The 12,617-nt window shown below is 32.8% G+C and overlaps 2 protein-coding genes across 2 annotated transcripts; both read left to right on the top strand.

Annotated features, from left to right (window-relative positions):
- The first annotated feature begins 2,929 nt into the window (after nucleotides 1–2,929).
- Nucleotides 2,930–3,667, top strand: LOC146913136 (uncharacterized). The gene has a single exon (XM_085720871.1). It carries the CDS (start codon nucleotides 2,930–2,932, stop codon nucleotides 3,665–3,667), a length of 738 nt encoding a protein of 245 aa, XP_085576997.1.
- A 6,644-nt stretch (nucleotides 3,668–10,311) lies between these two features.
- LOC146913135 (putative F-box/LRR-repeat protein At3g18150) lies at nucleotides 10,312–11,557 on the top strand. The gene is made up of 3 exons (XM_085720870.1): nucleotides 10,312–10,975; nucleotides 11,075–11,314; nucleotides 11,396–11,557. Exons 1-3 carry the CDS (start codon nucleotides 10,355–10,357, stop codon nucleotides 11,555–11,557), a joined length of 1,023 nt encoding a protein of 340 aa, XP_085576996.1. The 5' UTR covers nucleotides 10,312–10,354.
- Nucleotides 11,558–12,617: the final 1,060 nt, after the last annotated feature.

The following is a 12,617-nucleotide window of genomic DNA, read 5'->3' as shown; positions in this document are numbered from 1 at the left end:
TTTAAGATATAAGTAACAAAAATATGGACGTATAAATCAAATTTTTGCGATATTTTTTTCGGAGGACCTTTTAATAACGTTCTTAACACGCCTGTAAAAAATTGTTGAAAAACTTAAGAGTTTAATCATAAATTAAACAAATTTGGATTGAGTAAGGACTAATATTGAGTGCAGAAATTTTTTGTAGAGATTAAAAATGCTATTAAAATTAAGTAAAGACTAAATTTAAAAGGTCGCCATTTTGTAGGGACCAAAAACATAATTAACCCAATAAAATAACATTGGTCATTTCTAACACTTTACAGTTGGTGGGACTCAGGTGAACAATAACTATTTTGTTAGAAAGAGCGTGACAGACAATATACAGCATTTTATTGTCTAACCTTTACATATGTTATGGATCTAATAATTCAGTTTTTTATTGGATGGCAAAGTCTGAAATTGACTTGACTAGTGGAAAAAAAGCAAAGAAGCAACAATTTATCACTTGAGGGGCCACTTTTATCTAATGTCCTTTTATTTTGGAGTTGCCTAGTGCTCTTTTTAAAGTGGAGGATTATGCTTTTAAAAATAAATTACATAATGAAACATTTAAACAAAATTAGGGAGCAACAATGATAAAAATAATAATAATAAAAAGGACAACTTTTTTAAAATTAATTATGATATTATTGATAAAAAAAAAATCTTTTACGATGTCAATTATTAATTATGTGTACATCAAAGCAGAACAAAATTTATCACTTGGTGTGTGTGAATAATTTGTACTTCTTTAGATACCCTTTCCCATACTAAACCCCACCTTGTACTAGTACTCCATTTATCTTTTTATAAAAGTAGTACCATTTTGTTTTATAAAGGTACTAGTACTTGTAAAAGTGAAATTTTAGGAAATGTTAAATTTCAATGAATTTCATTTGGCAAATTTCAGTAAAATTTGAACAAAATTCACTCTATTATAATCAAACTGTAAATTAAACTACAATTTTTTTTTCAAGTTTTACCTTTGAATGGGCATTTGAAGACTCCCTAATCAAAAATCAATCATGTATCAAACTAGACAAAGGTCAGGCATCAAATCCACGACCCTAACTCTCTGGTCTGTTCATCTATAAATTAAAGAACTTAAAAAAATTATATTGAAAAGATAAATGTTAAACTTTTAAAAATTGAATACCATTTTTTAAGAAAATATTTTTTTTTTCAAGTAATTTAGTGGCTACAAATCCACCATTTTTAAGATGAATAAGTGGGTGTCCGGGATTCGAACTCGTCCCTTAACAATTGAGTTAATCTCACAGGGGCAAAATATTTCTATTTCTAGTTTCTTAACTTGTGTCATAAGGGCACAAGTTTGCTAAGAAAATAATAATAATAATAATAATAATAATAATAATAATAATAATAATAATAATAATAATAATAATAATAATAATAATAATAATAATAATAATAATAATAATAATAATAATAATAATAATAAGGGTACAAGTTATCATTTTTCTATTTTTAAAAAGGCTTAATTGTAATTTTGTTCCATCAATTGTTGTCATTTTATGAATTTGGTCCCTATTTTTAAATTTGATAATTTTGATCCCTCCATCACATTTTTGAAGTCAAAATTAGTGATGTGATATGTGTTATATGGCGTGGTATATAATTTAATAGTGAGAAAATCAATTAAATTGTATTTTAAAACTCCATTTAAAACATGTTATATACCAGCAAATATTTGATGGAGTGGCCAAAAAGACAAATTTTTAAATATGAAGGCAAATTCCGCAAAATAATGAAAGTAGAGGGACTAAAACTACAATTAAGTCTATTTAAAACTCTACAAATAAATCAAAAACATTGTAAACTATTAATCAAAACTAAATGACTAAGATCTTTCTATAGTCACTATTTGAATTCAGAAAATCCATTTCCTAAATCCACATTATAGAAGTTGTATTAGAGTCTCACATTGATCAAGTTTCGAGGATGTTGAATGTATAATTATGTTTTAACAACCTCGTCATTTGAGCTAGTTTTTGAAATGTGATTCAATTTAACATGGTTTTAGAATCGGATTAAAAATTGCAATGTGAGAATTGAACAAAAGACTCGCACTAGGCGTGGTCGTGGGTTTTGAAATTTGTAGTCTCACTTTGCTCCTGTTTTCAATTTGTTGCATCTATAAATGCACTTAAATATCTTCATTCGTTTAATTTTAATTTGACGATCCAAATTGTATGACAATGTTAGATGCATAATTCATGTTAGTCTAATTAAATCGCACCATGAACTATTATTGAATTTACACACATACATACATACATACTATTTTGTAGGACTTCTACGGTACATTTCTAAATTGAAGTATATCGGTACACTTGTTTTATAAATCAATAAAAAAAAATTGAAAAATTGGTATCCAATCTAAGGACCACCTATTCTGAGAGATCCAATCACGCTGTCCATTTGCAGGGGCCTCATTTAAAGCCAGAGCATAGCTCCGTGTGGATTTAACCCACCGAAATTGGCACAAGGAAAATCGAATTTAGAGGAGCACACTTTAAGGTTTCAAGCCAACGCCACTAGATCAACTCAAATGTTTTCCTAAATCAATAAATTAATTATCACTTTTGTGCAACAAAGAGCAATTTTCAAGGGTAAGTATTTAAAAATAACAAATTTTTGTAAATTTTTTACTGCAACTATTTTTCTTTATTCACCTAAAAAATATTGATTTATATTTCTTAATACATATGAAATGGCTAAAACGACTTATAATTTGGGACGGATGGAGTAATAAAAGACGGAGTATTGTATTTGTGATGTTGAAATAAAATAACATTGGTCATTCCCTAACACTTTACAATTGGTGGGATCAGGTGAACAATAAATATTTTGTTAGAAAGAGCGTGACAGAGAATATACACTTGATATGCTTACTACAGAACAGAGAGTGGTCTTTGCCGCTACGGTTTGGAACCTCTGGAAACACCGGAATTTAAAGGTTTGGGAGGATGTAACGGAAGTTGCTGCAGTTGTTGTTGACTGTGCGCGTGTGATGATTACAGAGTGGCAGATTGCAAACACTAAAACACTTGCTGAGAGCCGAGCTGCTACAACAGCACCTCGAACGCAGCTGCACTCAAATTCTGGAGAGGGAAATTCCTCAGGTGACAGTTTGGTATTGTGGCAGAAACCGACATCCGGGCGGTACAAGTGTAATATTGATGCCGCTTTTTCTTCAAACTTCAACCGTACGGGCATTGGCATTTGCATTCGTGATGAGGAAGGTGCTTTCGTCTTGCCAAAAATGACGAGTTTTCCTTGTTTACATCAGGTTACGGTTGGTGAAGCCATGGGCTTATTTGAAGCTCTCCAATGGCTTAGTGACATGTCGTTAGATAATATCGACTTCGAGCTTGATTCTAAAATTACTTGTGATGCATTCCACTCCCGTAGAGACGATGTCTCTGAGTTTGGAAATGTAATTGCATCTTGTAAAGCTCTCTTTTCCGCTTTCTTCATCAACTCCAGGGTAGAGTTCACTAGGCGACAAGCAAATGCAGCTGCTCATGCGCTTGCAAAAGAGGCTACATTTCTAACTAATCCCGTCATTTATTATCATATCCCTTCTTATATTGAAACAATTATTATAAATGAAATGCAATGAGTTTTGTTCCCTTCAAAAAAAAAAAAGAGAATATACAGCATTTTCTTGTCTAACTTCACATATGTTGTGTGGATCTAATAGTTCAGTTCTTTATTGGATTTCAAAGTTTGATTGAACTGACTAGTGGAACAAAGCAAAGAAACAACAATTCATCACTGGAGGGGCCACTTTTATCTCATGTCCTTTTTATTTTGGAAATGATAGTGCTCTTTTTAGAGTGGAGATTATGATTGTAAAGATAAATTACGTAATGAAACATTTAAAAAATATTAGGGTGCAAAAATGATAAAAAAAAAATATGAATAAATTAAAGAGAATAAATTAAAGAATATTAGGGAGCAACTTGACTTGTTTTTAAGAGAACAAATTAAAGAATTTTAAAAAAAAATATGTATTGAAAATATGGAGGATTTGAATTTTTTTCTCTTATATATACTAAAATCTATTAAATGTTTATGTACATATATGAAAGTCGACATGAGAATTTTTTTAAAACTCATCACTATTTTTAAAATCAAAATTATTGTAGTGTTTCTATTAAATAACTTTTATTTTATATGAAAAACACCGTTCAATATTGTTTGTACCGCTCTCGTTGAAGATTTCAAATGCTTAGATATGCATAAACAAATTCTATATACATATATAAGAAAACTGATATGATAAAATATTAGAAACTCAAAGACTATTTTCAAAATATCAACATTAATGTAGTATGTCTATTAACAAAAAAATAGTGATGAGTAAGTCGGTACGATAAATGTAACACCCACAACGTGGCTTTCGATATCCCGCCAGTTGGATACGAAAGGTTCCCGCCAGTTGGAACGGGCACTATCCGTAAGGATGACCCCACGTTAATAAGAGGAACCGAATCACATCGGAATGAGAGGGATCTGGAGGCCGTGTAGGTATGGGACTACATGGTTGAAGGAAGGCTTATAAGAATTGTTAGGTACTACCCATATCAACAAGATGCATCTTCTTTTCGGTAGCTCATTCCATAAGAACTCCACAGTTAAGCGTGCTTGGCTTGGAGTAGTACTAGGATGGGTGACCTTCCGGGAAGTTTCCCGGTGTTTCCCGGTAAGCGTGCGAGTGAGGACAAAACACGCTGAAAAGACTCGTGTTGGTTTGTGGGGTTAGTCGGCAATCCTAAAAGCAGTCTGGGATGTTACAAAATGGTATCAGAGCAGACCTCTCCCAGTACGGTGTGGTTCGGGGACGAACCAGGCGGAAGCTGGTGGGCATGTAACACCCACAACGTGGCTTTCGATATCCCGCCAGTTTGATACGAAAGATTCCCGCCAGTTGGAACGGGCACTATCCGTAAGGATGACCCCACGTTAATAAGAGGAATCGAATCACATCGGAATGAGAGGGATCTGGAGGCCGTGTAGGTATGGGACTACATGGTTGAAGGAAGGCTTATAAGAATTGTTAGGTACTACCCATATCAACAAGATGCATCTTCTTTTCGGTAGCTCATTCCATAAGAACTCCACAGTTAAGCGTGCTTGGCTTGGAGTAGTACTAGGATGGGTGACCTTCCGAGAAGTTTCCCGGTAAGCGTGCGAGTGAGGACAAAACACGCTGAAAAGACTCGTGTTGGTTTGTGGGGTTAGTCGGCAATCCTAAAAGCAGTCTGGGATGTTACAATAAAATATTAGAAAACTCATGATTATTTTCAAAATATAAACATCAATGTTGTGTTAATTTCTATTAAATAAATTTTTATTTTATATGCAATTTCAAAATATAAACATCAATGTTGTGTTAATTTCTATTAAATAAATTTTTATTTTATATGCAAAACATCATTTAATGTTTGCATTGCACCTGTTGCAAATTTTATGGGTTTATATCTCAAAAATCAAATTTATACATATCGATGTGAGAAAATTGGTATGCTTAAATTTTGAAAGCTAATGATTGTTATACCCTAATTTTGACCTAAAAATACCAACTCAATTCTTCTTTTCTTGCATTACAAGCCATTTGATATGTCTCTGATCAATTGCATCTTCCTCTGCATCTTATTTCAATGTTATTTGCAAAATTTACATGCAAGGGCATTTTAGTCATTTCCCATGATAAAATCTCTTTCAATCTTTAAAAATTTGTTTGAGTCTTTTCAAATAGTGTGAATAAGTCTTCATTTCATTCTATGTCAAAATCCAGTTCAAAAATTGCATTTGAAGTCATTTTAAGTCAGTTTTGCCCCTAGGGGCATTTTGGTCTTTTTACATGTTAAAACCCTGTTTAAATCTTAAAAATTGTCTCTGAGTCTGTTAACTTTGTTTGTATAAGGTCTTGTTCTAATTCCTTGTTAAAAATCCATTTTTAGATTGCATCTGAGTCATTTTTAGTCGTTTTAGCCCTAGGGGCATTTTGGTCATTTCACACGAAATTTTGGCAGAAAGAGGTTACTTTAAAGTACCTCATTTAGGCCATTGGTTCGTTTTAGTCCGTTTTGTCAAATTTTAGTCGTTTCACTTTACGTTTAGTCAAATTACCATTTTTTATTCCAATTTTATTTTTTTAGTTTTATTTTTTTAGTCCAAAACTTCCAAAAATTGCATCCAAGTCCCTTTTTTTAAATTTCCAGTTTTATTTTTAGGTCTTTGGTCTATATCAAAATTTTATTGTTTTAAGTTTTATTGGCAGATTAGTCCTTCACATTTTTGCAGGTCAGTCCTTGAAGTTCTCAAAATTGCACAAAGGTCCTTTTGTCAAAAATCCAGCAAGTCCGAATCAGTTTCCAGGTGTCAGGTTTCTATTGGTCCAATAGTACACTTGGCAGCCTATAAAAGGCCCCCAATCATTGCAGAACCACACACTTCACGCCAACTCATCCAAAAATCACCACAAACACATTTCAGTTTCTCTCACTTCACAAAAACAGATCAAACCCAGAAAATTCAAGAACAACTTGAAGATTCAACAAATCTTCAAACCCTAACCGATTCAGTTACACTTCCAAACAACAGATTCATCACAAAATCCTTCAGTTTTTCGCCAAATTCAACATCACGAAACCATTACATTCATCAAAATCAGTTCAATTTCAAAGAACATAAGGAAATTAGCAAAATCACGAGCAAACCCTAAGAAATTTCCAGAATCACCAGTTGAGCAACATCGAAGTGGATTTCGTACCAGTTCTCAGAGATTCCTCGAAGAATCATCATCATTGAACTGTGAGGACTGCAATTCAAGTGCAAATCCAGTGGATTCACACGATCACAGTCCAAGAGAGTGAGAAGAAGAAGGATCAGAAATTTTCTCAAGGATTTTCATTCGATTCTCCACCAAATCCAGGTATATTCAAAAGAATCTTCTCGTCTGCACTTTAAATCATCATCGAAGACTCAAGATTGAAAATAAACGGTGAATCGAAGTGAAAACTTCGAAGAAATTCAAAGAAAATTCGAAACGAAACCCTAAATTGAAAAATCATGAAGATTCACCGTTTGTTTTTCAAATACGAGTTCAATTTCGTAATCAGAGAAGGAAATAGAGTATGTTAGGGTTTCGTTTCATGAAAGTTGAAAACATAGAACCGAACGATTCAATCCTAGATCTACTCCGATCTAAGCTCGTTTTTAAGAAAACGTTTTCAGAATCGTAAAGAGGAGAGAAAAAGCTTTAAGAAGATGTGCTTGTTTTTTAGATCGGAGAAGGTTGAAGCTCCGACGCGGCGGCGCCACCATGGGCCACCACGTCGGAAGTGGAGTGTCTCGTCGGAGAAGAGAGAGTCATTTGCAGACTCTCTCTCTCTAGTTTTTGTCTTAGAGAGAGAAGTAGAGAAGGGAAATGGCTGATGGACCGGTTCAAGGCCTTATATAGGCCAACGAACCGGTTCATCCATGGTTCAACCCATGGTTCAGCCTTGACCCGTCCTTAAGCCCAATATTCCATGCCTGTATGCCAGTTTTGCTGTTCACACCCCATGTCCTGCATGTTTCTTGCTGTTATTTTGCTATTTGCACCCTTACCTGTCCAAATTTCTTCACAAAAATTTCTAAATCTTTTCCTATGTGTTCTTGACATTTTTTCTAACATTTTTGTGACATTTTTTGTGCTAAAGCTTGAAAAGAATATTAGAAGCATTTTTTTTCTATTCTTGTTGAAATTAGTGGTTTTCTTGCATTTTTTTTTTAGCCCAAAAATCCTTTAAAAATTCCTAAAAGTTTTCTATGTGTTCTTGATTGTTTTTTGACATTTTTTGTGATGTTGATTATGTTTTAAAATCTTGATTGAAAAGTATGTAGTATTTTCTTGTGAAATGTTTACCTTTTTTGTTAAAAAATTGTGAAGTTTATATGTAGTTTGAGTCCAAAAATCTTGTGGAAAATTCTAAAAATTTTCATACCCATTTCTTGATAATTTTGTGGTGTTCTTGTGATAATTTTGCATATTAAAAATTGGTGGACATAATGTGGCTAATTTTCCTACTATTTTTGAGATATTTTGTGCCAAAAATGAATGAAGATTTGCTTGATTTCAATCCCAATTGCTTGATGAATATTTGTGACCTATACCACTTGATTTCATAGAGTTTTAGCTACTGTTTGTGTTTGATATTGCTGCATAATTGTGAATCTTGATAGGTTATTTAGCTTACAAGTTAGTTGTGTAGTTAAATAATGCAAAAATGCTTAAGTTTGCTTCCAAAATGTCAAGTTAACCATGTTGCCTTAATTCATATTCCAAAGTTTGATTCTAAACCTTTAAAAATGTATTGGAGTGTGAGAATTATAGGTCATATGGCTCTTACATTCTATGAGCAAATGTTAGTCATGTTTGCACTCATTTTGCCTTTATTTTGGGTTATTTTCTATGCCTTGTGCTATAGTGTCTTTCTTGCTTTATTTCCTTTGATATTGCCATGTGTTACTAACCATTTCATTTCATGTCTCATATTCATCATAAGCATTCACACTTCATCTCCCTCCCCACTTTAATTTCTTGCACTTTAAGTTTCACCAAAAATTAGAATGTAAATACTTAGGAGTTTTTGTATTTTACTTTTATGCAATTTCAATTTCTTGGCAAAGAGGCCATAGAATGTATCTAGGCCAATGATGTAATAAGGACAATGGACTCTAATGATGTACACCGACACAAGCACCGACACATGCACACACATCACTTTAGGCATATGGTTAGAATATGCATGTTTAGATGTATGTTTAGGATTGTATGTTTAGATGAATGGTTAGGCTTTATACTTAGAAAAATCATTTTCCAAAAAATATGAACAAACTTCACTCAAATCTTTTTCACAATAAACTTTGGGGTCAAAACCCCATTGATTTTCCTTTTCATTTTCTTAATCAAATTTCAATAAACTTTAATCATACTTTGACTTGTTTTTGCAAATAACTAATCAAACCTCACTCTTTTCTTAAATTCTCATGCCTTCAAGGCCTCTCAATCTCTATTCTTCAAAAATCCCATTTTCAAACTTAAAATCAACCAACAAAAACAAAAAACATTTTTGGAAGAGAACTACGGTGGATTTGATCCCTTAAACGGGTACGTAGGCAAGGAATCAAAATTCCTTCAATTCAACTAAAATAAAAATCCAAAAACATTCTTCTCCCTCCAATTCTTTACTTAGTAAACCTTTTAGGTTTAAATAAACACTTTTCAAATAGCATTTAAAAATAAAGCGCGCGCGTAGAAATTAAAGACGGTTCCTATAGGATACTATAGTCGTTATGGGTGCCTAACACCTTCCCGTAGCGAAAACAACTCCCGGACCTCGATTCTCAAGGGTTTTGCTTACTTTTTCCCTTCCCAAGAAAAAATAAGATATCACCGGTTAAAAAGGTTCAAACGCAATCAATGTTTGACACCCGAAAACCAAGATAAAACAATGATTATTTTAAAAAGATCAAATTTAATGTAGTGTTTCTATTGATTATTTTATGCAAATCAGTGAAATTTAGAAATTAAAGTAGATGAGAACAAACCATTTTCCTATATTTATGCCATAATAGATTACTTTAATATTTCGAGAATAAACCATTAAACACAAAAAATTAAGGTGATCATGAGTTTAAGAAAACACAATTATGAGAATTTGCTGACATACGATTTTTATACATTGTTAGTATATATTTATGTCATAATAGATTTGGTTTTATATTTTATGAATTTACCATTAAACACATTAAACGCATAAAATTAAGACGATCACAAAATTATGAGAATTTGCTGATATACGATTTTTATACATTGTTAGTAGATTCTTAAAAATCAAAATACACTGTCAGTACTTAGTAGATTAGTAGATGTTAGTAGATTAAATTGACCAAACTAACTTTTTTTATTGGGTCAAATTCTCTCCCTACATAACAGAAACACACCGACTCGATGTACCAATAAGAATAATATATTTATTAAAAAAAAGTAATAAGAATGACTTTGAGTTAGGGTTTTTATTTGGTGCAGATTTTCTTCTGATAAGACTTTGACTTTTCTCACCATATAAACTGAACCAAACCTACTACTCCTATGATATAGTGCAGATTTTTATTTGTGGTATTATCTCAATAGGAGTTTTATTCACACAATTAGGGTTTTTACTTTTTACTCAACACAATGCTTTTAATTTTCAAAATTTGCCGCAGAATCACACAATCAAAGCAGGGTGGATTGGTTTTTACTCAAATCAATATGAATCTCATGTCAGTGGCCGAGGTAACATTCTGGCACTACTGGGTGTTTCTTCTACTGCAAGGAATCCGGAAACAATATATCGGCAATGAATATGCCGACAAATTAAGTGATTTACCTGATTGTGTTTTACTTCACATACTCTCTTTTTTTAACACCAAATACGCAGTTCAAACTTGTGTTTTGTCCAAAAGATGGAAGAATCTCTGGAAGCTTCTTCCAAGCCTTATAATAGGTTATTCACACTTCAAAGATCTTGAAGGTTTTGAATATTTCGTTCATGGATTTTTGGGTACACGTGATCCCTCAACGACACTGCAAGTTCTTGATATTCGCCAGGATTGTCTCGTAGGGTATCAAAGCCATCTCGAATGGATTGTCAGATATGCTTTTTCACATAATGTCAAGCGAGTACGAATTGATGTTGGAAGAGTTCAACATTTTCAGTCTTACTTCTTTTCATGTGACACTTTAACATCTCTTCACATTTCTGTTGCTTCCCCACGCACATTATTTCCGAATTCTTTGAATTTTCCAGCATTAACCTACCTGTTTTTAGGGTCCTTTGACTTTCGTGTGGACGATGATGGTCGTGTTGAGCCTTTTTCAGCATTTAAGAGGTTGAATAGTTTGATCCTTCAAAATTGTCACGTTCTTGATAAGCAAAACCTTTGCATATCGAGTGCCACACTCGCCAATTTAACAATACATGGATACTTTTGGGAGATTTACTACTGCAACTTCAATTTATACACTCCAAATCTATCTACCTTTGTTTATAAGGGTATTCCTTCTGTTCAGCAACTCTGTGGGAGCAATAGTAATCTATCTTCTGTCAAACATGCAACTATAGTTGTAATAAGTTTGTCGGAATCTGCAAAGACTTCATTGATTCTATACAACTGGTTGGTTGAGCTTGATAATATCAAATCATTGACAATCGATTTAATTACTCTTCAGGTACGTTATGGTATGTTTGGTCAGTTTCACTTTTTAATACAACAAATTGATTCTCATTCATAGTCATCCCTCATTGCTTAGATTCTCAACTCAGTTCCTAACATATTGAAGGCTGAGTTTCCTTCCTTGTGTAAATTGAAGTCACTGAAAGTACAAACGAACAAATCATCCATACCTAATGAATATCTGAATTTTTTGCTTCAAAATGCACCGTCAGCAAAGGTCGACCTCATACGTTACTAAGGTAAATGTGCATTCAACTTGATTCTTAATTCTTACCTATTTTATTGATTTCTTGATGTTGTACTTGTCAGGTAACGTGAAAATGGTGTTATTTTTTCAGGTGAAACCTGAACCAATTTCATACCAAAACAAAAGTTATAGAAGGGTGGAGGATACTATCTAGAATATTTTGTAGTTTTCCCAAGAGATCAACTTAAGCATGCATGCAATAACAACATTTTTGCCAAGAGAAATATTTTCCTAACTAGATAGCATGCTTAAGATTTATTTATTTTATTGCGATTTTTTTACTTATTACTCCGACTTGCTAAATTATCATTCCTATTTTATTTCATTTATTATACTTAAAGGTGGATTTACATATTTGAATGTTTAAGGAAATTTGTTTGCATAACTTCAAATGGAGTTTGTTTGAGATAACTTTCATTTGTGCTTGCTTATAAAGGGTGGAAGCCCACTTTAAGACCAAAGATGCAAGTGGTTGTGTTTTTATTTAGTGATTTTTCTTCTCAGACTCTAACAGTGGTTTGCAGAGAAAATTTGAACTCTCTTCAAATGAACAGAGGAATCAAAACAAAATTATATAGAGTCGGAGGTGTAGAATATAAGTTTTTATAAAGTGGGGGAGAGAAGTACAAGAATAGTGAATAGAGGAGGAAAAAGATTATAACGAGGGCTGGCCCAAATATAAATTGGAATCATAGGAATTAGAAGACAGTTTTTGCTGAACGTGGAAAAGAGGGAAGAGAATAGGAGAGAGGAGCGAAACCCTAGTTGCAACAATACAAGCTAAAAATCAGAATTTCCAAAGGATTCGAGGTAAGAGGGATAATCTCTTCACTTTATAGTACCTTATTCTATTATGGGGCTTGTTTAAATCCTAAGTAGATGTTGTTATTGTGTTGTAATTTGTAAACTGTGATGGGAAGATGATGATGAATGAATGTAATGATGTTATTTAAAGATTAGAATAGAGGAAAACTAGTTTAGAGTTTTAATTGAAAATTAAAAAAAAAAACATGAAAGGAGTGTGTAATTAGATAGGTTAGAGGGAAAGTAG

This window comes from Medicago sativa, chromosome 6, assembly GCF_051527215.1.
Source record: "Medicago sativa cultivar Bolivia chromosome 6, Bolivia_mono, whole genome shotgun sequence".
Lineage (NCBI taxonomy): Eukaryota > Viridiplantae > Streptophyta > Magnoliopsida > Fabales > Fabaceae > Medicago > Medicago sativa.
This window is presented reverse-complemented; position numbering and strand designations above follow the sequence as displayed.